This window comes from Toxotes jaculatrix, chromosome 22, assembly GCF_017976425.1.
Source record: "Toxotes jaculatrix isolate fToxJac2 chromosome 22, fToxJac2.pri, whole genome shotgun sequence".
Classification (NCBI taxonomy): Eukaryota; Metazoa; Chordata; class Actinopteri; family Toxotidae; genus Toxotes; species Toxotes jaculatrix.
In genome coordinates this window covers 711475-736616 of record NC_054415.1, presented here as the reverse complement: position 1 = coordinate 736616, position 25142 = coordinate 711475, and the positions used below count along the sequence as shown (strand labels likewise).

Below are 25142 nucleotides of genomic sequence, written 5' to 3'. Positions count from 1 at the left end.
CACTTCCTACTTTCTCCAGCACCTGTTCCTATTTGGCAAGGCTGACCAGGATCCTGAAAGCTTGGAGACGAGCCATCTGCTGCCCAGCTCTGCACCATTTTACCCCCAATCCCTCGAGCCTCTAAATGCATCCTGAGTTTTTCTCTGAATAACACAACGCTGCTGAAAGATGGAGGAAAAGCTGAAACGGACTGGCTGGTAAATCCCAAAATCACCATTTAGCTGCAGGGAAAAGCTGTGAGTACGCAGGTTAAATCAAAGCTGGACATGTGTAGCAGAGCTTGTTTACCCCATGCAGGTGGAGCGACTGATAACTGTCACTTTTCATCTCCAACAAACAAACAAACACTGAAAGTTATTCTGACCTTGACGTAGCAGCAGTGGTTTATTTTTAATGCCTTGTGCCAAAACTGATGTTTTCCAGTTTATAAGGATGAGGGAAAATGTGTGAATTCAGGCTTTATGGGACACTTTCAAGCTGAATCCTGTGAACACCACAAAACCTCACAGGTGTCTCCAGTTTTGACGCTTTTCATTCAGAGTTTCAGGATTGTTTCAGAGAAACAAGTCAATATTTCTTACTCACTGTCTCTTCAGTGTTTCTGAAGAAGAAGCCAGGAAAAGTCTGTTTTTGTCTGCTGTTTAAAAATTGTTAGAATTTGATGTAAATGATTATTGTTGGTTGAGTAAGAAGTTTTACAGAATACTTTTGTGGAGGTGTTTATTTTATTTTATTTTATTTTATTTTATTTTATTTTATTTTATTTATTTGTATCCATAAATCCAAAAGCTAGATAAACAGAAATCATCAGTCTCATTAGGACGCCTGATGGTTCCAGACTCATGCTGCAGCAGGACAATGAGCTTCCTCATTTTTCAGGTCTGTAACCGCTGTGACATACAACTACTGAGCTGTGAAAAAGCTAGTTGTTTTGGACTACAACTCCCATAGTACAGGGCACTCTCCGTCTGCCGCGCATGTGCAAAAAGGTGGAACGCGCGAACCCATGCGGATGTTCCGCTGTGTAAAATGGCGGCGTGAGAGAGGCTCGTTCAAAACACATCGTTTTACGTTTTTGTGTCTGTGGAGGTGTTTAGCTCACATTTGAAGCGGTCGGCGTCACCTGGAGCGGCCACAGAATCAGTCAGGACTTACATTCCGGAAAAGGTGCGTTAGATTTAAGAAGCTTGGCTGTGTGAGGAGCTAATATTAGCGCGGAGGAGGTGTTTAACATGACGTTAGCCGCTAGAAGCTGGCGGCTAACGGCTAACGTCCTGTTGAACGTGGGCCCGCTTAGCCTTAACGCCTGCTGTTAGCTCATCGGTCAACAGCTCGAACATGGACGTTAGACACCCAGTGAGCTTATTAACAAGGTTTCCAATCTCTGCACAGTTAAAGCTAACCATTTCACCCGGTTAGCTGTTAATCTGACCTGGACCTTTACGGTTAAATCATCTGTTAGCCGGGAAGAGGAGCTAACTCAGTGAGGCTAAATAACTTGCTTAACTTCATGTTTGCTCAGGTTTTTGTAGTGTTTGACTGTGGAGCTGACTGAAAACAGAAATCTGGGGTTTAATTCTCAGATCAGCGCGTTAATGGACTGATGGAGATGTTTTTAAAGACACGGATTTGTGTTCCACACTGACCCTGAGGCTAACTGCTGTGAAGATTATTTCTTACAGCGATATTATTTACAATAATAATGTACATGATAACGAACGGCAGTTACTGGGCAGGATCACAGAGCAGTATATTAATACGTATTACGTATGATCCAGATCATAGTTCAGTCTCTCATTACAGACTGTTTCATGATGTGTTGAACTTTCCCATTCATATCCATCTGTCTGTCTACCATATACTATCTGTTATAATGGAACAGGTAGTACTGAAGGTAGTTGCTTGAGCTGATCTGCTAAGATTCATACATATGATTTAATGAATAATATATTATTTTTGTTTTATTTTTTGTGTTACAGAGAGGTGGGATGGCGAAGAGGATCGCGGATAAAGAGCTAACGGACAGGAACTGGGATCAGGAGGAGGAGGGAGAGGAGGTGAGTCCCAAATAGGGCTGATAGATTTATGGTTTTCTGATGGAAACTGCGATTTCAGACAACACGATCATGTGATCGGCAAAGCTGCGGGTTTTTGCAGTGCTCCTGACTGACCCAGGATCTGCTGTGTCCACTATTTTGCACATACATGCTGTCTCCCTACCTGCCGAGCTCACCGATCAGAAGCGGCGTGCTGCTCGTGCACAGGTCAGGCTAACGCAATCAGTATCACCTGCTCCACCTGCTGCTTCATTAGTCAAATGCGTTTATCCGGATGATAAGAGCAGCCGAAGACACCGGGAGATAACGGCTGCCATAACACACTACTGCTTCAGCCAGGTTTCCATCCCACAGCTGTCCGTGTGAGTGGAAAGAAAAAGTGCTAACAGAGCTGAAAGATGTGGAGTATTATGCCACAGCTGCTGATATGTGGTCACGCACAGCGACCGAGCCGTATCTTAGTCTGACTGTGCATTTCGTAAATCCCAACTCTGAGTTGGAAAGTCTCTGCCTGCAGACAGCAGACTTTATACATACGTTGCAGTGATGCATTAACCTGTAAAAGTAAACCAGATAATGTTGTCCTCCATCAGGCTGGGACTTTTTCAGTTGCAAGTGAAGATGTGTTGAAGAACCGAGCGATTAAGAAGGCCAAACGCCGCAATGTAGGAGCAGAGGTAAAACCCCACAGATTTTTACATCGAGTGACTGAAATGTTTAGCAAAAATGTACAGATTCTTATATCTACTTTGTGTTTTCATTCTTTGATTCTTAGAATAATTTGTAGTCTGAAACTCTCGGTTCAGTTCTGTCAGATTTATGAATGTTTTCCTTTGTTTCAGGGGGAAAGTGGAGGAGCTTTCAAAGGTTTTAAAGGGTTTTCTTTGACCACGTCAGCAGCGAGCGGAGGCTCGGCCTCAACTGTGTTTTCTGGTTTTGGGAACGGTGGAGGCTTCAAAGGCCTCGGCGGTCTGACCAATGGAAACAGCATCACTCCGTCATTTGGAGGTTTCTCATCTCCTGCTACATCCACTGCTTCACCAGGTGAGAGGAAACCGTTATATCCACATTTGATTTTAGCACTGAATCCTAAATAAATCTGACACAGGCTCGTTGTGGCTCTGTGGTTCTGAAAAAAATAAACATCACACAACAGATCAACATGTTCTGCTGCACAGAGGTGATGAGTGAAAGGTCAGGCAGCAGCAGCTGCAGAGCCTTACTGTGTGTGAGTCTGGCTGTTAGTGCTGCAGTTTGGCTGTGCAGGCTTTGCGTTTGTGTTTCGGGGTCGGAAACAAAGGAGCCCACTTGCATTAAACAGGAGCTGTTGAAGTAACGTGGGACACGTTTTAACCAGTAGATCACGAGGATTTCTTCTGAATTTGTTTTCTAAAGATTTTGCTGTTTTAAGTGATTGAGCTTCTGTGTGTTGATGTTGATTCATTTATTTATATTTTATTGCAATTTAGTTCTATTGGTTATTAATGTCACTGATTCTATGACGTACTCTGCCAATGATTTACACAATTACAGAAAATGACTAAATGAAATGAGAACAGAAGCAGGTTTGCTGGTGTCGGCTTCCCAGCATGCTGCAGTGTTCTTATTGTTCTTACTAACATCGCAGAGCTTCTGTTGCTTGTGTTGTTTGATGTGATTTTGTTTGTTTTAAGCTGGATCGTGACCTGATTTAGATGATTTTAATATTCTCCACTGACCTTCCATAGAGGGTCATGTGCTCTTATTCCATCATCATCATCATCATCATCATCATCCTCAGTGACTGTCTGCTGCCTGGTTTCAGTCGACTGTTGACATGTAATGGAGTTGAAAATCTGCTCCATTGTTGAGGGTCTTGGTTTGGAATCAGAGTCTAATGGAGCTGAATCAGTGAGGCTGTGTGTGTCTGTGTGTGGCTGCTCTTTCATTTCATCTTGTTGTGTTGCCGCAGGGCAGAATGGGGGGGGGATGGGGGGAATGGAGGGGGATGGGGGGAATGGAGGGGTGGGTGGGGACAATGGAGGGGTGGGTGGGTGGGTGGGTGGGTGGGGGGGATGGAGGGGAGGGCGGGCCTCTCAGACTCCTCGTTTCTCTTCCTCTCAGCCTCATCCAGCTGTAACATTTCTCCCTCCGTCTCAGGTCTAACATTCAACGGCCCCACCTCCACCAAACCCACCAGTGACATCACTGCCAAGCAGACCAATGGCTCCTCCCCGAGCCCGACTCAAAGCTCCAGCAGCAGCAGCAGTGTCAGCAGCAGCAAGGAGTACAGCCGGCAGCTCACCGCGCTCAACTGCTCTGTGCGGGACTGGATCACCAAACACGTGAACGACAACCCTCTGTGTGATCTCAACCCCATCTTCAGGGATTATGAGCGACACCTGGCCAGCATCGAGCGACAGTACGGGGCCGGATCTGCTGCTCTGGCTGACGGAGGCTCGGATGAGAAGAAGCAGGGAGGGACGCTGACAACCACAGCCACCCCTCCTCCTCCTGCTTCATCTTCCTCCTCCAGCAGCCCGGCGGCTCCAGCTCCAGTCGCTGCTTTGTTCTCCTTTGGTAAAAAAACGACAGAAGACTCGACTCGGGACAAAACCTCCACCGCTGCTCCGATTCCCACAGGCGTCACTTTTAACTTTGGTCAGAAGGTAGACAGCTCGGTCCTCGGCTCCTTGGGGTCCAAAACGACGACCCCCAGCTTCTCCTTCTCCTCCTCCAGCGCCTCCTCCAGTCAGACCTCCCTGTTCGGAGCTGCTGGATCTGCTGCTCCTCTGTCCTTCAGTGGGACAAAAGCTGAGGACTCTCAGCCTGCAGGTACACCGTCAGGACAGTGTCCTTAAATGTACAGAGGAAGCAGAGAGACTTTAATTTATAAAAGACTCTTCTTCTTCAGCCAGTATCACAGGAAGCACGAGCTTCTAATGAGGGCTGCAGCTAACTGTGATTCTTTTCATCAGTTAAAAGATAAATTTAGAGCAGTAATGAAAATGCAATCAAAAAAATGTTTTATTTGAAAAATGCCAGATGTTTATTCCACCTTCTCAGAAATGAGCATTTGCTTCTTCTGTTTGTCTCACACAGTAAACGAGCTCTGCTTTTTGACATTCTGTAGATGGAATGATAAAATAACGGCTTGTTGCTGCTCTGATGAACTGTCGATGCTGGACGGAGTCAAAGGCCACGTCCAACCATCAGAACAGAACCTGAGGATTCAGTTTCATACAAGAAAGAAAAACAAAATTAGTTCAGCGTCACAGAAGTTTAAGAACAACAGTATTTACATTTCAGAAGTTAGAGGGAATTTTGGGACGATGAATCGACTGTCAGGAAAGTTTATTTTCTGTAGATGGATCGATCATAGATGGTCGATCCGCCTCAGAGGTCTCAGCTTTCCTGTTTGTAAATTCAGACTTTTCTCTGTGAGCTTCCCTCTGACGTCAGACAGAGTCGATGCCACAGGATGAAAAACGTGAACCGAAGCTTCATGAAACGTTATCGTTTGTTTTTGTAGATGAGAACGGAGACGAAGAGTCGGAGGAGCCGCCCAAACCGGAGGTCAAGGAGGTGAAAGAGGAAGATGCTTTCTACTCAAAGAAGTAAGTCTGTTTTCAGCCGTCAGCTGCTCTGACCAGGAGCCTGTGCACAGTAAACACAGTAAACTAACAGCTTTAAAACACAACTAACTTTTAAAGTAGTGTGGTCAGTAACAGCATTTTGTTAATTTACAGTGTTTTATTTGCTCTTATGACAAACTCTTAATTGACCACATTATTATAGAAATGGCTTGTACCTATGTTTCTTCTGCCATTTCACTTCATAGATACATGAACATGAAAATATTGTCAGTAATTGTGATGCAGAACGTTGGTCTTCGTGTGGTTATATCTGTTAACATGGAGTGTGTCTGTTTTTGTTTCCTTCAGGTGTAAAATGTTCTACAAGAAGGACTCAGAGTTCAAAGAGAAAGGAGTGGGAACTCTGCACCTCAAAGAAACGGCAGAGGGAAAAACACAGATGATCATTCGTGCCGACACCAATCTGGGTAAAAAAAAATTAAACTAAAAGTTAAGGAGCTGCTGGTTTGAGAACTGAAAAAAAGTTTGAGAAAGATTTTAGTCGATGCAGCTAGAGGATGAATTGTCCTTGAACTGTAGAACATGTGGTCGCATCGTTATTTATCCCAAACCTCAGAGTGGTAAATAATTAAAATATGCACCAGGGTGTTACACAGGCTGTTGGAGACAACTGAGCAAACGGCTCCACCTGCTGGTGAATCAGAGGAATTACAGATTTCAGTCAAAGAAGTTGTGAAAATTGTTTGTTTTTCATCATTTGCTGAAAAACGTGGTGGATCTGTCGGTTACTGACCTTTGTCTGTCGTCTGTCAGGAAACATCCTGCTCAACATCATCGTGCAGTCATCCATGCCGTGCTCCCGGGTCGGTAAGAACAACGTGATGGTGGTTTGCGTCCCGAACCCGTCCATCGATGACAAAAACCCCAGCAGCCCCGTCCCCCTTCTCCTCCGGGTCAAGACCGCTGAGGACGCCGACGAGCTCCACAAGACTCTGGAAGAGAAGAAGGGCTGAACCCTGAGCTCTTAGCAGACTTCATCTGGTCATCCTCAGACCCTCCAGACTCACCGACCTCCTCACCCCGGTTTCTCACACACACACACACACACGCACACACACACCTATTTGTACTTAATCATCCCGGTAGATCAGCTGTTTGGTCACAATAAATAGTTCGTCATACTGTGAAATATTTTCGGTTCTTTTAAATCATAAGTATCAGAAGCAGGTGGTCGTCGCTCCTCGACTCGGTCACATTCCTCCCGATTCGACGCTGCTGCTGAGAAACAGAACGATGGATCTGATCAGTGTTTAATTTCTACTGTTTTAATTTGCTCAGAATGACTGAACGTGTGAATCCAGAAGAATTATGATGATTATTGTGCGACATCTGCGATCCTTACCACTGAGTCTTTGGGGAAAGCTCCAAATAAAGAAGGTCCAGTCGATTTGGTTTTACAAATTAAATACTTACAGTAACAGTTAATTTTTTAATGAACGTGTCGAGGATTTAGAGCTGAGTGTCTGCTGAGTGTTTGGGTTTTTTTTTGCTCTGGAAACTATTTATTGTGTCGGCAGGATTTGTACTCACTGATTGAACCTTGTGTGAATGTTTCCCCTGAAGAGCTTCTGAAACGGTGGAAGTGTCAAACAGACCAGCTCCTTTATTTTTCTGTAAACATGGACTCTGTTGTTTTCCAAGTGTCCTTTGTGTGGCCTTCGGTTCGGCCTTCGAGATGAGGCATGCTGTCACCGTCTGAGAACATTTGTAAAGACATTTATTGGGGAATAAAAGGAAACCAACTCGGCTGCTGCTTTTCCGTTGTTTTTGGCTCCATGTTCTAATGTCCCTGAAATCCCAAAACGTCTCTCAGCTCAGTGTTTGTAAACTGAGGAGCAGTTTTAGGAGCTTTAACAAAAGCAGACAGGAAATTATCATCAGAGTGGAGTCCGATGACGGTGATGGAGAATCAGTAAAAACCCGGGAAGCGTCAGTTTTTCTGCTAATGTGTATTTCAACAAATAAATAGAGGAAAATGTACACAGAGTTTGGAGACTGAGCAACAGAAGAATGGACTGATAACATGCACATTAACAGTGTGTGTGTACAAAAGCCATGATGAGAGCGATAAAGTGTGAAGAACAAAAAGGTTTTTAACAAACTTTCAAAAAGGATCTAAAAGCGTTTTACAGTGCAAACTGTCATTTTGCTCATATCAAACGTTCAGTTAAAGCATCTTTGCTATTGATCAGCGTGGATACATTCAGCTGGAGAAACTATAAACTACATCATCATCAATAACACTGAAGAGACGAGCAGCGTCGGCTCGTCTGAACCCAAACAAAGAAAAGTGCTGTGGAAAATTTCACTGCTTAAACACGACACGGAGAAAAACACTGGACTTTGATCGAGGATGGCTTCGTCTCTGAGTGCAAGTCAGTCACCGATCATTTCTGATCAATAAGTACAACGGCAGCTGGCACACGTCGGCTTGTGTCTGAACTCCTCCTGTTTCCAATCAGATCAACGATCCTCCTCAGATGTCGATGATTTTTAACGCTGAACAATGAGAAACCAAAATCTTCACAGCAGATCAGTGAATCACCGATTTCCAACCAATCGCAACCTTCAGCCGAATCATCTAATAATCAATATTTGTGTCACATGCTCCAAATGTAACATGTGTACATCTGTGACTTTAGCTTCAGGACATTTGAATAAATTGACTTCCTGTAATGATTCTTGTAAAAAAAATTTCTCCTCTAAACATTTAGATTAGAGAAAGAATTTTTTAAAAATTAAGTTTGTAATAATTTTTTTCTGTAATTTTTTTTATCACAGTGAATATAGTGATCTCAGTTCTTCCATTGTTGTTCAAAATGTTAGAAAACACATCATCCCTCTGCCCGTCCCTCTGTCCCTCTGTCCCTGTCTGTCCCTCTGTCCCTGTCTGTCCCTTTGCCCCCCTGTCCCCCTAACACTAAACCAAACAACTTGATTAATCCACTCATTTTAAAAACTAATCACTAAATTCATTATCTAAAGAAGAAAACAACACTTTGCTGATGAATTGATCAGAGCTCATCTGAACACACTGGCTGGCTTCTGCATTCTGACGTTTTACAGATGATCGATTGGAAACAGATCGGTATCGATCCTCGGCTGCAGCACCGACTCGGCAGGAAGATTGTGGTGTTCGGGTGTTTGGACGTGTTGTTCTCTGATGATAAAACATTTTCAGGTTCGTTCCAATGAAAACGAAGTGAAGAGAAAGAAAAAACAAAGTTACATACAGTCAGAGTTTAAGGCTTCAGGAGCACAGAGGGAGAGAAACCAGAGGAGTCAAACATCAACCAGCTGAAGAACCGTCACATCTGTGTCCTCTGTCCACACGTGGATCCCAAACATCCGTCCACCTCCTCCTGTAATGTCCCCTTTCAAATACAAACAGTTTTGGGCTTTTTATTCCAGTTTCCCTTTAAAATCATCTTCACCGTTTTTACTTCAGTAGTTTTTCAAGTCACTTCCAGTTGAGTCGCAGTTTTTAAACTAAAGCAGTAAAAAGTCAAAGCTGGGTTTCTGTGATGTTTGTGTTTTGTTTTTTTGTGTGTTTTTTTTAAGTTGGTGGTGAAAAGCCACAGAAGTGAACTACAGTACGAACCATCACACAGCTGGACTGTTAAAATGCAGATGTTGTGTCTGTGGGTTCAGACGGAGCTGCTCAGGGAACCAGAACTGAACTGGACTCAGGCTCCTCTGTTGGTTTTTGTCCTAATAAAGTAAAAATACCAAATAGTTGCTGGTTCCAGGTTCTTACATGTGTTAATCCTTCTGACAAACGAATCAACATTGACGTTGTGAAGATCGCTCGTTAATAAATCTGACCTTTCAGAGACCAAATGAATAAGAATATGTGTAAGTTAAACACAGAAGATAAGCTGTGAGTGAGCGAGGATCCCTTTTCTTTGAGGAATGTGAGTGAGCTGAAGGCTCTGACCTTTTCTGCAGGAACTTCTCACACAAACGAGTCAGAGGCAGAATCCTGTTCACCTCGCGTCCCCTGCGTCCCCTCGCGTCCCCAGCAGGTCCACGACGCGTCCGACAGGAGCAGGTGTCAGTAAGAGCAGAACCTTTAGCCGAGGCGTGTCAGTGAGTGAAGCAGCAGGATATTTACAAGAACAACACACACTCCTCACTTCCTGCCTGGTCAGAGTTCAGCCAATGCCTTCTCACACTGAGGTCATGTGATCCTGACGCTGAGCCCGTTTCCGTGGAGACAACTTTAGACACAGCAAGAACTGAAAAGAAGAAGAGGAGGCACTTCTTGAATGGCTGGTTTGTTTGTTTGTGTCTCGTCGTCTCCTCCGACCGCCTCCAGCTGAAGCAGGTGTTTGGTTGTCGGTCTCAGCCTGGACACCGGGGGGCGCTGCTGTTCGTCTCAGTGGCCTGATGCAGGAGGCACTTGGTAGTGATGCTCTGAGGCGGGGTCCAGCCCTGCTATGTCATCAGGATGGGCTTCTGCCTCACCTCCAGGATGTCTGACACAAAAACCCGCACACACAGCTCAGGGTTAAACCGCGGAGCCACGAACACACAGAGGCTGAACCAAGGAAACTTCTGGAAGAAGACTAACTCACAGTCTCTGCAGGAAGTCCAGGCTCGATTCGTGTGTGTGTTGACCTCTTACCTGTGGTGATGCGGTGCAGTGGCAGGGTGACGTAGGTCAGGTGTGAGTACAGCAGGAAGTAGTCCTCCGTCCGGTTCAGTTTGAGCCAGGAGCCGACCAGAGAGCGGCCGGTCCCCGACAGAGAGCGAGAGCGAAGGTTGGTGGTGGTGTGAAGATCTGAAACACAAACAAACAAAACAACAAACAAAACAAACAGCTTTGAAAACAGATTCACCATCTTAACCTGTAAAGATCCATAATAATCAATGTGATTATATTTTCTATTAATAAAATAAAAGCACTGCAGTTATAACCAAAAACGAACCCACTGAAGTGTCAGTAGGAAACGCAGTGAATTTACAGGCGTCGGTTTCATCACAGCACCGACCGCACTGATGATGGTTGGTCTGTGTAATAATGCAGTGAGACCAGTCTGACCAGTTTGGAGGTTCTCACCTTCGTCTTCCTCCTCCCTGAAGAATTCCTCGCTGTCGTTGGCCGAGTGAGATTTCTTCATCTCAGCGATTCGGTTTCGGGGCACCTTCCGTCTGAGAGACGGGGAGAAGAAGGAGGGACGGTTCCTCTCCGGGGTCGGAGGAGTGCTGAAGGACGTCACCTAGAGAAAACCAGGACTGACAGTCAGCCTCCAACACACATACACAGGAAATCACATTCACAATCAACTGATCTTATTCAGCACAGATTTATTCATTTGTTCATTAGGAAACATAAAAAAAGTCTGTTATTCTTATATGTTAAAAATATTCAACAATTATCTCAGGACTCTTCACAGGCTGAGACGGGAAATTAACTGTGGATCGGAGGAAATGTGTGACCTGATTTCACACTGATCTCCTTTTAAATCCTTCGCCTCTGATCTGATGTTGTCATGACGATAACTCTGGTTCAGAAAACGCAGGATGAGACATCACTGCTCCTCCCTCATGACTTTTCAACAACAACATTAAACGGGTTAAAAGAATCACTGTGTGGTTCTGGTTCTGGTTCTGGTTCTGGTCTCTGCTCCACCCAGAGAAGAACCAGGTTCTTCTAACCTCAGACCAACAGTCAGAGCGTCGTTTCCTCCTGAACTCTGAGGCTCCGTCAGACGCATCAGGACCACAGACTGTTAAATGATGCATCATCCAGTCCAGCAGCATTTATTATTGATCATGACCTGATTTCATCTGTGTGAGTCTTTGTGCTGCTCACGGTCGACTCACAGAAAACCACAGACAGGAGGAAGTGAGACCAAAGTCTTTGCCAGTTCTCTTCTTAGCTTCGCCCCCACCGCCTCGGAAACTACCGAGCGGGAAGCGTGGACTTCCTGTTTGTGAATTCAGGGGAGGATTTGGAAGAAAACTTTATAACGCTGCCTGAGACAAACCATTAAAACACGCAGATCATGTTTACGTCATACGAAGAGTTGAGCTGCTTTATCATAAAAACACCAGCTTTATTTGTCCTCACCCTCTCGTGCATGGGGGACACCTGGTCCTCCTCGGTGCCACAGGGGGAGGTGTCCCCTGTCGGGACCCTGCTGACGGCCATCTCTGCGTGACCTTTGCCCTGCGGACCCTTCATCCTCACAAACTCCATGTTGTTGTACTTGTAGAAGCCGAAAGACATGCGCTGGGCCATCTTAGCTGCAACACTCACCTACAGGAGACATGTTCAGACGTCCTGCATCAGCATTTTAGTGGAATGGAGTTCACCTTGGCATGCCTGAACGTTCACGTGCTAACATGCTAACATTGTTTAGCTTAAAGTGGACACAGGTTTACAGGTGGAGCCTGGACAGGTGCAGGTTTCTGTCTCACCCTGTTGTCGTAGACCTTCTTGAGGGCCTCGTAGCGGATGGAGCCCTGGAAGATGACGCCCTGGAAGGTGTTGCTCTTGTCGCTCGCCACCAGCTCCACACAAACCATCTCCCCCTCGCCCACCGTCATGTCACTGAACACCTGCACAGACACACAATCCAACACAATCAATACAAACCTTCACCGTGTGAATCGTTTCAGCAAACAGCAGAGGGATTCAGTCTGATTCTGTTACCTCCTCAAAGTTGTCGATCATGAAGAAGATGTTCGGGTAGCTCATCTTGGACTCCTCTCCTTTGCTGTCCATGGCGTGTTTACTGGGAGACGCAAACACTTCCTGTGAGAGGAAGACGAAGCGAGTCAGGGTCAAACACTGGGCTAAGCTCCGCCTGGACCAGGCTGGGGTTTGGGCTGAGGGGCCGTGTGGTTCCTTACCTGACACTTCTTCTTGTGGATGTGGATATCTCCTGCGTCTGAGCGCGTGCAGACGGCGCACGTCACCACGTAGTCCAGCTGGAGGACAGAAGAGGTCTCAGGTGATCAGTGTGTAAAACATCAGGCTGTTTCCTACATTTACTCCAAAATCTCGTTCCTGTGTCTGAGACACCGACTGTTTGAATAAAGCAGAGTGATGTGTGTGCAGCCCTGACGGGAACCATTCTTCATCATCATCATCACCTTCTGCAGGATGAGGTTCAGGTAGACGCTCTCCTCCCAGTCGATGTCGGGGTCACCGAGGCCTGGCAGCTTCTTGGAATCCCTCCTGTAAACCTCCACTTCCACCTGAAACACAGTCCACAATCTGCATCAGAACCAGAACCGGGATCCCTGTCCGGGATCGAGGACTGAGGCATCCCCCGCAGCAGAGAGACACAGTCCGCTCAACAATTATCAGACAAGTGTGTGGCCGTCCTTTATGACTCATCCAGACCCGATGAACGTTCACGTGGACCGGTCTGCAGGGACATACGAGCTCTCCGCGCGTCAGGATTCATATCATCCAGAGCACAGGGCCGGTTGCCGTGGTTACACTGTGAAAAGTGAACACGCGTGACGGGAAATGCCCCTTCACTGACGAAACCGATCGATATGAGAAACAATAAAAGATCAACACTGATCCTACGTCCTCACGCTCAGAGGCAGCGCTGCACTTCCTGCTCTGCTCGTCAGGACACTGTTCTCCATTCTGCCCACGCACGGCTGACTCAGCGCTGACACAGTTTTCATAAGAGAAGAAGAAATCACAGATTATCACGAGAAGCAAACACATGAAGTGACTCTTTGATGAATCCTGAGCGTTGTCGGAGACTGGGCTGGTGTATGCTGCTTCAGTACCTGCAGCTCCCAACGCGTTCACTGTTTCCCTGATAACTGATCAAATAAGTTTTCTGGTCTCTTCTTGGAAACACACCCGCAGCTAATCTTTAGGAAAGTTTCCAGGAAATGATCTCGTTTCCCTCCTCTGTGTGGAAATCTGTTTCCTCATCGCTCCACACACATCTGATGGAAACACTACACAACAGCACGACGACACACAGCCAGCGTCCTGACTGCCGGGGCTGTTAACCTGGACACGGAACAATAATGTGTAACCATGGCTACCAGGGACAGAGGGGGGTGTGGGACAAACTACAAAAGGCAGACAGAGAGCCTGTGCAGACGAGTGCTGCTGAGAAAATGTAATTACAAAGAGGAGAGGAGGGAGGAGGAGCCCCGGCAGAGCTCCATCAAACACAGACCAACAGAAAGTCTACGTCCGAAACCTTCGCCCTCAGCGTCTGAACTGTTACAGTCTGAATCATGTGTGTTTCACTTCCTGTTCAGACTCTCTCTGTTTATCTCTCGTAGACCTTGATCGTATACCTTAAAGATGAGCAACGTCTGTTTAACTGGAGGAGGCGTGAAAGAGCAGAGATCTGTAAATCACCTTTTTGCCCTCGCTGTTGTCAGCGCTGACGTAGGAGAGCTTCCTGCGGACGTAGAACAGCATGTCGTCCTGTCGAGGAGCCCACTTCTCCATGAAATATGTGGAGAACATCCAGGTCCAGAACACAATGCGGTCATCCTTAAAACAGCCTGCAAACAAAAAAATAAAAATACACTGAAAAAACTGATATATATAAACTGGTCAAAACAAACTGGTTTCAGGAAGATTCTGATGTTAATGTGAATTAAGCACAAACTACACAGAAACATGTAAAACTCACAGAATAGTGGAATCAATCATCTCTGAATAAATAAATCTCTCTCTGAGAGAAGCTGCTGCTCTAACAGGAAGTTTAACTTAACGCCATGTCATCCTCTGCCTGGTTGCCTGGCAACGGTTGCCATGGGGCAGGTGTCTCGGCCGGTTAAAAGGTAGCAGAGCACCCTGAGGTGGCGGAGGGCAGGTGGTCGACACCGTCGGCAGCATCTGAAACACGTCAGTATCGTATCGATCGGCTGCAGCCGAGTGGTTTTATCACCTGATATTATTTGGTGTTTGATCATTTTTTCAAAATAAAAGCATTTGGGAATGACTGAGCGTAGCAGCTCAGCAGAATGTGAATAATTTACGAGCTGTTTTATTGGCCATAATAAAATCCAGAGCAGAATAATGGAATAATAAATTGTAATATTACAGTCGGACCACAGGACACACTGCAGGTGGTTTATTACCGCCAAAATAAACTGCCTTCCTCCTCTGAAAACTAACCGACTTCCTGTGGTTGTTTCATAATTAAAGTACCAACTGTTTTTCTGTCACTCAGGTCGAGTTTCAGTACTTTGGTCTGCATCAGGACTGGGACTGAAAGCAGCCGTACATCAGCAGAGTCAGTACGTTGGTCTGCTTTTACTTTGGCTGAATGAGGAGGAGGTGCAGACGCAGTGGGAGGGAAGATCGTGTGTTGGCATTTCATTTAATTTCACAGACACAAAATGAATTAAATTAACGTGAGGCTGTGGGGATTAACCTCGTTGTCTTTGATCGGCTCGAGCTTTAATTTAATTGTGTGCAGCTTCAGTGAAAGGTCACCTTGTTAAAACTGCAAACCGAACTTTTTCTCTTCGTGCCCTGCAGAGGATGAACCCTTCACACTGAACCAGCTGTGTAAACACCTTGTCCCTGTGCTGCAGTGAAGCTGTTCACATTTCACTCAACACAACGTCTTTCTGTTCGGGCCGGCGGCCAGCCACAGCTTTGGACGTAGAGGAGACACGACCTCTGGCCTCCGTCCAGTCAGACTTGGCATGAAGGATTTCCTTCTCAGACGGAGGTGAGTCAGAGAACAGGACCTGCTGGCAAACTGAGCAGGAGAAGCTTCCAGAAGCTGCAGCCAGAACATATTCATATTCCCTGATGGTGGAGGAAAGAGCAGGTTCCTCTCAATCATCCACAGATCTGAGACCCCTGGAGCCTCCTCAGCAACAACCAGCACCACATGAAGGACCCTCAGAACCTCCTCAGTGACCACGGAAAACAAATAAAGCACCTCTAGTCCCCCACGTGACCACCAAAACCACCTAAAGGGCATCTAGAACTTTGTGAATGACCACTAGAGCCTGTAGGTGGCAGACAGTCTGACCTGTGTGACTCTCTCCACTCTCTGCTGCTGTTTTATTTTGGGTGTTCATTGAAAAAAGATCCTGCACATCTCTCAGAGTTTGTTATACCACAGTGAGGAACGTTCTGCTGCAGCCGCAGAGACGCTGATAAAAGTCCGGCTCTATTTATAGCAGCGTGTCTCATTTTAAAAATATATCAACTGTGTTATGAAGCTCCGCGCACTATCACTCATCATCTGATGAAAGTGAGCCGAATGGCCCAAAATCCATCTCTGCTGGCAGCGGGAAGAAATATCACGAGCCGCGTTCGGCTGCTGGATTTTTTATGACAGTTATATAATAGACGGTGGGAGCTCGGTGCCGCTCTGTCAGAGCTCCAGTGACCTGGATGAAGGGATGAACGAAGGGACGGGAGGATGGATGGATCAGGAGGAGCTCTGAGTGTGACTCAGCCACCGAGGTTCAGGGTTTAAACTCCACATTCATGAGTTAGTCTGTGAGGACTGTGAGTCCAAGCACCAGCACTCAGTGTGTTCTTCAGATGTTGATCCACATCAGAGCAGCTTCAGCTCCACACTCTCAGAGAGGAACAGCATCAAACTCAAAGTATCACAGTAACTCTGCTTCCTGTTTTCGGTTTCTGGACTTTTCTCTGATCTTTGATTTTTAGTGAAATATTGATCTTTTGATTTTGATCAGTTATTGAAATGAAAGCATGTGAGACGTTTGGAGGAGAAGTCATCCTGCTAACAACTCACAGAGAAGTGAAACCTGAGACGAGGAGCTGGAGCAGATACTGCTGTTTTTAATGTACAGTCTTGACCTGAAAGGCAACAGCAGCTTCACAGACACGTAGAGAGGCACAGATATAAAGCAGTGAAGTATGTGGGGATACGTGAGAAGGTGTAAAACTCTCCTCTCTACTCTCGATGTCCTGCGGCGACAGGATGGAGGATTTACTGCTGCTTCACTTACCCACCGCTTTATCACGAGCACGCACCTTTACAGTCTGAGCACACGAGCGTTATCTGTGAGCCGACACACAGACTGTGCAGAGTAAACAGATGGGAGGCCTCCTGCTGTGATGTCCTTCTGCCTGTGAGGTCCTGCCGTCGTATACACAAACACATATGTGCATGTAGACTGTTCTCCAGCGACCCGCTGCAGAACCCAGAGTAAAATGACTGAAACGAGCTGACAGGACTCATCTCTCCATCACCTCGTCTCGTGACTCAGGCGTGACTCGGCTCACAGAAATCAGAGACCGAGCAGGACTTGTAATAATTTGCGTTTGTCAGAGTGAGTCACTGATCAGATGTATTTACTGTACAGGAAGTAGCAGGTAGTTACACCTGAATCACTGGTCACCGGTCCAACAGGGTCCTGCTCTGTATGAGAACACGCAGCTTCACCCTGACCTCGGTGACTTTCATGTGATTGTCACTGATGGAAATAACAGAGGAAACTACCAAAATAAGAGTCCAGTAGAGTAAAGACCTGAGTCACTGTTGATGCTGACTGTCAGACTCAGACCTGACTCACTCTCAGCAGCCTGTAAAGGACCATCCAAGGACACAGACCTCAGTCTCTGAATGAAATGAAGACACAGCAGCTCCTGTCAGAGCAGAGGAACCAGCTGCCAGACGCAGCAGCACCTGTGTGCTATTGTTTGGTTTTTTATTTATTAATTGACTAAATGCTTCGTCTATAAAATGTCAAAAAAAAATAGTGAAAAATGTCCATCATCACAACTTCCTGTAGTCCAAGAACACGTCTTCAAATGTCTTGATTTGTCCAAAACCCAAAGTAAATCAGCTGATGATGATGTAAAACAGAGACAGGAAATATTCCCACTGAAGAAGCTGGGACCAGAGAACTCGGGGCTGTTTTCCTCCGTAAATGTCGGAACACTGGCTCGTCCCTTTCTTTCCTTTACTTTCTTTTCTCGTGGCAAACAAACACAAAGCAGTCAAACGTCGCTGGGCAGCAAACACAGGCTCATGTGCTGTGATGAAGTCATGGGCCGTGAACAGAGCTCTATTGATTTCTCCATCAGAACTAACGACCCACAAAAACAAGCAGCAGGACAGTCTGCAGGGATCTGATCCTATCAGCACACACACACACACACACACACACACGCACACACACACACACACAAAGCATCAGTGAAGAGAGAGAGAGTCACTGCAGGAGATTTAACTGGAGCTTTTGATCAGCTGGTGGATCTTCAGCTCTGTTTGATCACCAGAGATCTGATCAATAACGTCCTCCACCTGAGAGTCCACCTTCCTTTAAACAGGCTTCAGATCCAATTATCATGAAAACCCGTCAGTGAGGGACGAACACAGCTCAGCAGCAGGACACAGAGGACACATCTCTGAGCCTGAGGCTGAAGGATGTGATGAAAACATCTACCTGAGATTACTCTCACCAACACTTCACCTGCCGCCTGGTTAGCTCAGTTGGTAGAGCATGAGACTCCACCTCTCAGGGTCGTGGGTTTGAATCCCACTCTGGGTGGCACCACCTCCCATGGGCTCACCACCCGTGGAGGTGCCATAGACCTTCGGTGCATTGTGAATTGGGCGGGCTGCCCCCATCTGGACCCAGATAAGCGGCAGATGATGATTCACTTCACCTTCCATTTAAACAACAATCACTGTCTACAGGTTTAACTCCTGAGCTGCTTGAGGCTGGATCACCGACCGGGGCAAAGCAGGCAGCTGGTCCAGGGCCACTCCACTTCCTGTGAGCTCATTTGTTGCTGTGTTTTATCAGGTAGCTTCAGATTCATTTCCTGTTAATCAGTTCAGTTCTACAGCTCAGTTCTAATGATTAAACTGTCCTGTACAGTGGGGGTCAGTGGGGGCCCAACAATATATTTTTGCCCTGGGGTCCCTCAGGAGGTTAATCCAGATGTGGTTCTGGCATCTGGAGCTATCAGTCAGAGTTAGTTCTTTGCTGATTTTCCTGTGACAACGAAGATAAAGTGAATTTCCTCGACTGTTTGACTCGTTCGAACACATCCCCGAAACTTTGAGGAACTGAGGGGCGTTTTGTTTTTTTTTTAACTATTTGATAATATTTTATATTCTAAACAGTTAATTAATAAATCGTGAGAGTAATAGATAGATAATAAAGATATAACATTCATATGTTGGAGTAATAATAATAATAAAAGGTTTATAAATAAAAGGCTCCAGGTTATTTCTCTGACACAGACTCTCATTACAACGTTTTAAGAATACATTTAAATTAAAATACTGATCATTTAAACTGACACCGCTCCATCAAACCAGGCCCAGGGTATCAGGGGTCAGGGGCCCGTCTCAGCTGATACTGGACTTCAGTGGTGTCAGTACATAACCCAGTGGTCGCAGAGTGACCCCGCTGGTGCTCCAGCCCGGTAATCCCCCTCCCCCCCCCCCCCCCCCCACTGATACCGGAGCACCTCTCTCTCTCCCAGGCCCCACACTACATAAAAGCGGCCGGATCATCTCACCCAGTCCGCTGATCTCCTGTCGGACGTTGAGTCGGTTCCTCTCGTCGGCGATGGCCTTCAGCATCTGCTGCAGAGAGCCGTCCCGCTCTCCGTTCTCCTCCTCCGCGGGCACGACAGCCTTACACAAACCGGGGAAGGACGCCATCTCCGCGCTGGGATCATGACAGTCCGGGCTAACAGCTACCGACGGCACCGGTTCACGGCAGCTAACTGAGAAGGAGCGGAGGAGCGGGGAGGGGGGAGCGCCGAGGATCCCCCCCGGTTCTTCCACTGATTAAATCCCGGTGAGATCCTTGATGCGGCGGCGCAGAGCTGCCGGTGGTCGGTACCGGGGTGCTCTGCTGTGGTGCCGGAGGACGAGGCGGACGGCTCGGGCTGCTGGGGGGGGGACACTGGTCCTCGTTCTGTTGATCAGCTGGAAACACCCCTCACACTTCCTGTAACAACACGAGGCTTTTAAAGCGACAGAGCAGCTGAGCACCGTTCACGCGCACCGTGACCCGGATTATACCCCGGTGTTATACCCCGGTGTTACAGACAGTCCTGTCACCTGGTTCATCTGATGCCGGTCTGTTTTCCTCACAGCCGGATGCAGTGACAGCAAACACGGAATATGAAAGACAGGTAATGAGGAAATCCAGAAGCAACTCACGGCGCATTCAGTCCTGAGCGTTTTCAAAGAGAATATAAAGAATTGTTCATTTCAGAATCTCAACTTTTTAAATTAAAGAGGCCACGGTGGTTTATTTATTTCTAAATCTGACATGTAGTCACAGAAAAGTGCTAAAGTTCCTCTGTTACCGACCAACTGACAGGATCTGAATCTGAAACCTCCGGTGCTTAGCGGCTCACAAATCAGACGCACCCCTGTTAGCATGAAGCTTAGCAGTAGCAACGAACAAGAGAGTCCCCGCCCGGTTGGTGGAGGAGGAACATGGAAAGAACCGACTGCTGACCCTCATCTGCCGTCGGTTAAAGTAACGACGAAAGAGCCGTGAAATAAAAGGGAAATTAAAACGGTGATGAAACGTCGGTGGCGGCGGCGCCGAGCTGCTGAGAGTCCGGACAGGTCCCAGGCTCTGCTGGGAAACGAAACTCAGCGTCACACCGGAGTTTCACCGCCCGCACGGACGAGGCCTCACCGCCGGCGAAACGGTTTTCTTCAGCGAGTGCACCCTTTGTCTAAGACAAAGAATGACGTCATCGTGTGGCGATATTTATTTATTTAGTTTTGAATCTATAACTTTATTCAGTCCGTCTGTTACGACAACAACAAAATCAATAGAAGTCATGTTTCTGCGCCGTAAAAACCTTCATCTGGACTTAAAAACCCAGAAGTTTGATCAGAATTAAATAAAAATCTTTTGATGGCCGACTGAGCAGAATTTTATTCACTGTTTCATGTGGATTTGCCGCTTTTCTGTTTCAAATGAATGTAAATTGAATTTGTTTAGGTTTTCTTTGAGGATTTAATTCTTTAAGGATCAAGTCACCAAGTGAAAAACTAAATTCTGACTTTTAACTTATCTAACGACTGGTCACACATTAGAAAGAAATGTCTGTTTTAATTTAATAAGGACAATACATTATTAACCCCCTCCATCTGCAGTGTGTAGTTCTTTTGTTTTAAAAAGATTAACTGAAGAATACATAAGCAGAATAAGAAAACACTTTTCATCTCAGTTTCATTCCCAAACAAATCTGCATTTAATAAAATCTCAAACTGATAAACACAGACCCAGTGAACCTGTCAGGGGCCCCGACTGTCAGGGGCCCCCGACTGTCAGACCCTGAACACATAACATGCCCAGTTTGTTTCCTCAGGAACTGAAGTGGAGCTTTGTCTTTCAGGAGACAGAACTTTACACTAACTAACTCTGGTGTTGTTCAGATCTTGGTTTTTATTGCAGAAGCTCTGATCAGTCCTGAAACCAGACTCTGGCCTCAGTTATCAGATGAATCCTCGTCGGACGTCTGCAGGTCGTCCCCCTGTCGGCCGGGCTCTGCGGAAGTTGCCCAGAGGTTGATCGTAATCTCGAGGGGAACTGATGGGGTCGTAGCGGGGGTGGGGCAGGAAGCCGTGGGGGAGGTTCGGTCTCTGATCGTATTCCCCCCCAATGATACCGGGCAGCTGGGGGTGAAGGGGGACAGGCATGGAGAAGATGTCTCGAGGGTTTCGGTGGAAGGGCGGGAGGGAGCGGTGACGAGCAGCACGTCTATGTTCACAGCGGAGTTTATAAAACCTTTTATAAAGCTGGAGAACATCAGAAAAACAACGTTAGAACGCTGACGACTGAAGGTGGAACAGGAAAACCTGCGGATTCCTGTGGGAGGAAACTTCTTTCTATTCTTGTCATTTTTATTTATTTATTTTTTTCTCCATTAAAATGCCTGTATCATAACTCATCAATCATCAGTTTAAAATATTCTAATGACATCCTCATTAATGGATAAAGGAATTTAGAAATGACTGTTGGCTGCAGCCTCGGTGAAGTGAAGCTGACAGTGTTCCTCACCTCTTTCCAGTCTGTGTCTCTGGACCTGTTTGGATCTGGATCTGATCAACAGCAGATAGTAAGAGTTAATGAACGAGAACAGACAGACTGTTCCAGCTCTGAATTTAACTGTTGCCATCAGAAACCTTTTCCTGTAGCCTCACCGTTGAAGTCTCGGCGGAACAGGTGTCTCCACAGCGTAGAGTCAGCTGTGGCGACGCTTAAGTGTCTGCAGACAGAGGACAGTCTCACCACAGAGCAAACGTCCAACAGTCTGAGGACTCGGAGGAGAAGCTCCGGAGGAAGAGCGGCCAGACCGAACGCCACCGGCAGAGCCATCGCTGGAAACAAGAGTCAGCAGACGGGTTATGACATTTGTCAGTGACCGAGCACATGAAGAACATAATGAGGTTTACTGAAATCAGCTGTTGGACACTTTGTCACATTAATCCTGTGTGAATGGAGCTTGAGACTAAAATGTCTCGATACCAAGACTAAATCTAAACATCCAGTGATCCTCGTCTGTACCTTCTCTGGCTGCAGCGATCAGCGGATACGCCAGCTGGTCTTTGAAGACTCGTGACAGTTTACTCAGATCTTTGAAAGCTGCAGCTGCACTTTCTCCTGAACAACAGAGACATGACGTTATGCTGCAGTTATTTACAGACACTCTGACACTGGTGTGGCATCAAATTGTCCAATCAGAGCTCTACCTGGCCACTCGTCAGTCACGTAGCTGGATGGACTGAGACACAGTTTGCGAACCGTGTTGACTGTTTCGTTCGCCTTCAGAGTGGCTGGAGAAAGGAAAGAACTTTTACTTCACAATAAACGTCTTCAGTCACCGAGTAAAAAATGTCTGATGTCTTTGAACTCACCGTTGATGACGAGCACCGGGCCCATGCACACAGCTACCACCATGGCGAGGCTGTTTTCACACAAAGGATGAGTGTACTGAAGTTTGTAGACTCCACCTGCTGACCTCCACCCATCAGGCATCTCACCGGGCCTCGGCTCACAGCCCTGAACACATCACATCCACCCATAACAGAGAGAATGAATACCTGACAGGTAACAGTGAGTCCTACTGGCTGCAGTGTTCATCAGGGTTTGGATCCTTTACTTTGTCTTTGACAGAACAGAGAAACACAGGCTCAACCTACTCTCTACCTTAAACCTTAAGCAGTTAAGGTCCAATTCAGGGGCTCATCCCAAATCTGAGTTTTAAGTTCAAGGATTATTATAAAGGCATTTTAACTGAACAACAATTTAAAACCTTTTATTATACCAATATTAATGAGAAAATTAATTTAAAATCTTTCCTCACCTGAGGAATGAAGCCAGTTTCGAGCATCAGCAGGTTTCCGGCCACCATGATGGCGTCACTGGGACTGGTGGTCTGTGCTGTGTGGTAGAGGAGCTCCAGAGAGAGAGGAGCCTGACCGTCCTCTGCCTCGCTGCACAGCATGGGCTCCCAGCTGGGGACGGAAGGCTCAGAGTCCAGCATCTCAGTGGTCCCCTCAGACTGTGTCAGTGCTGCACGGCTGCTGCTGCTGCTGGGCTGTTCAGCATGGAGAGGAGAGAACTGCTGGAACAGTCAGTGTGGAGGGAATCAGGACCAAAGAGGCCTTTTTAAAACTGGTGGTAAAAAATATACACACACAAACTGTCTCTACATGCTGTGATGTTTGCAGGGATGTAAACACGGATCAACACATTTGTCTGTGTCAGCTGTGGTTCCTGATGCAGGAAGTCCAGAAAAATGACTCAGCATTAAACATGATGAGCTTCACTGACTCTGACAGCAGCTCTGTTTACTGCGAACGATGATGTGAGGATTATTTTCTACTGAAGGCCACAGGCTGCTTTTCAGTTTACAGCAACACATTCCTCTCCACCAACACGACGAGTCCAAAACACACCCAGTTTTTTTTTTAATCATCTGCTTCACTGACAAACCACTTTTATTTTGTACCACCACACTATAAAGCTGTGGGAGGGATGGAAATCAGGATCATTTAGATCATTATTGGCTGACATACATACTGACATGGACAGCTTTATGAATTCATCTGTAAGGTTCTGTATATAAACATATTGTTCTTTAGATTTTTCTCTTTTATTGAATATACTGAATAAGACCTTTATTTCATTGACCTGGCTGGAGGTCATGGCAGCCATCGGTGGCCCCTGGTTCTGTGTGGAGCTGCTGGTCATCGCCGTGTTGGCGGAGTTGGTGGAGGAGTCTGGCGCAGCGGTGGCTGCAGACTCAGGCAGGATGACACAGATCAGATCTCCAGAAACGATGCCGCAGGACGACAGAGTCTGACCGGTGTCTGACAGAAGCTCGGAGCCGTTCAGGGACAAACTGAACTCTGTGTCTGCACTGAAAGAGAAAGAGAAAACACTCAGGAGCTGTTTCTCATCAGGGAAATCAAATACTCTGCCTGACTCTGCCTGACTTAATATCTGGCTTCTAGATTCAAGTCCAGATTTTACCAGTGAAAAAAGTTATACTGGTGAAACAAAACTTCTAAAACAGTTTTAAAGTTGAGAATTATTTTATTTAAATGTGTGAAATGAAACTAATTTGACTGTAGAAGTCCTGGGGTCGTGTCTCTGGGGTTCTGGCTGACCTGAGTCCATGAGAAGACAGAACCGCCTCCTTGATGTGATCAGTGAGCTCTTTCAAACTGGGTTCTTCTCCCAGTAACTCCACCCGACAGGTCTGCTTGTTGATCCGGACTCGCAGCTTCATGCTGTGGACAACTAACGACCACAGTTACAATATAAAGCTGAGACTGTGTAAAGCTGCCCTGCTGCTTGGACAATAAACAAAAAGGCTCTGAGACATTACTTTGCACTGTGATGAAAGCTTCGCTGTACAAAGTCCCATCAGAAATCTACCATTTTAATTTTTTGATGAGTCATTATCGGTTTTCCATGTTAGTGAGGAGTTTAGCTTGGTGTTAGTATGAAACAATACATTTTCTAATTCAGCTCAAAACTCAAACTCGGATAATTTTAGTTTCCCATTAACTAACGTAAGAAACTTCAGTTTGGAAGAACATTTAGCACAGGACAAAATCACCACCACGAGCCAAATATAGCACGTTAAATTAAATTATTAAATTAAAATACAGGTATAAAACCTGGCTTGTTATTTTAGAAGAAATGAAATGTTTCGTTTTCGTTTCTGGGGATGAGTCTGAACGTTAGCTAACGTTTTAAGTTGCTGCGTACCCGTGAAGCCAGTTAGTTTAACCAACGTCTACGGCGATGGAAGCTTTCAGAGCAACAAAGGCGGACAGAAAAACACGTACATGATAAATTAAAGTGATGATATCCACAGCTTCAGGACATTTCTCTGGTAAAGCGCAGTGTAAACACAAACCAACACCGACTGGAACAACTCCACACAGCAAAGCACAGCATTTCCGGTGAGCATTTTCAAAATAAATTGCAAATCGACAATCG

General features: G+C 46.2%; 3 protein-coding genes and 1 non-coding gene across 12 annotated transcripts; 2 read left to right on the top strand and 2 right to left on the bottom strand.

Moving 5' to 3' along the window:
* The first annotated feature begins 1024 nt into the window (after window positions 1-1024).
* nup50 (nucleoporin 50) lies at window positions 1025-7440 on the top strand. Its single transcript, XM_041030584.1, has 8 exons — window positions 1025-1168; window positions 1981-2058; window positions 2652-2735; window positions 2901-3102; window positions 4198-4872; window positions 5570-5654; window positions 5982-6100; window positions 6447-7440. Exons 2-8 carry the CDS (start codon window positions 1990-1992, stop codon window positions 6644-6646), a joined length of 1434 nt encoding a protein of 477 aa, XP_040886518.1. The 5' UTR covers window positions 1025-1168; window positions 1981-1989; the 3' UTR covers window positions 6647-7440.
* A 97-nt stretch (window positions 7441-7537) lies between these two features.
* On the bottom strand, window positions 7538-20328 carry kiaa0930 (KIAA0930 ortholog). Of its 3 annotated transcripts, none has more exons than XM_041030587.1 (11): window positions 19721-20328; window positions 19171-19607; window positions 14047-14195; window positions 12798-12902; window positions 12555-12632; window positions 12355-12456; window positions 12120-12260; window positions 11770-11958; window positions 10756-10915; window positions 10321-10476; window positions 7538-10171 (listed from the first exon to the last, which is right to left on the bottom strand). In XM_041030587.1, exons 2-11 carry the CDS (start codon window positions 19313-19315, stop codon window positions 10131-10133), a joined length of 1266 nt encoding a protein of 421 aa, XP_040886521.1. In that variant the 5' UTR covers window positions 19316-19607; window positions 19721-20328; the 3' UTR covers window positions 7538-10130. The 3 variants fall into 3 exon arrangements, with proteins under 3 accessions (XP_040886521.1, XP_040886520.1, XP_040886519.1); XM_041030586.1 differs by having other exon boundaries at window positions 19171-19835; window positions 19976-20328; XM_041030585.1 differs by having other exon boundaries at window positions 19171-20328.
* On the top strand, window positions 18116-18188 carry trnaw-cca. Its single transcript has one exon. It is a non-coding gene; the product is annotated as a tRNA-Trp (tRNA).
* A 529-nt stretch (window positions 20329-20857) lies between the features above and the next one.
* fbxo7 (F-box protein 7) lies at window positions 20858-25102 on the bottom strand. 7 transcript variants are annotated; one of them, XM_041030577.1, is made up of 10 exons: window positions 24989-25102; window positions 24302-24434; window positions 23808-24051; window positions 22993-23250; window positions 22544-22688; window positions 22379-22462; window positions 22194-22289; window positions 21830-22006; window positions 21687-21727; window positions 20858-21424 (listed from the first exon to the last, which is right to left on the bottom strand). In XM_041030577.1, the coding sequence occupies exons 2-10, from the start codon at window positions 24421-24423 to the stop codon at window positions 21122-21124; spliced, it is 1470 nt and encodes a 489-aa protein (XP_040886511.1). In that variant the 5' UTR covers window positions 24424-24434; window positions 24989-25102; the 3' UTR covers window positions 20858-21121. The 7 variants fall into 7 exon arrangements, with proteins under 7 accessions (XP_040886511.1, XP_040886515.1, XP_040886513.1 ...); XM_041030581.1 differs by having other exon boundaries at window positions 22993-23226; XM_041030579.1 differs by having other exon boundaries at window positions 22993-23253; window positions 23823-24051.
* Between the last annotated feature and the right edge of the window lie 40 nt (window positions 25103-25142).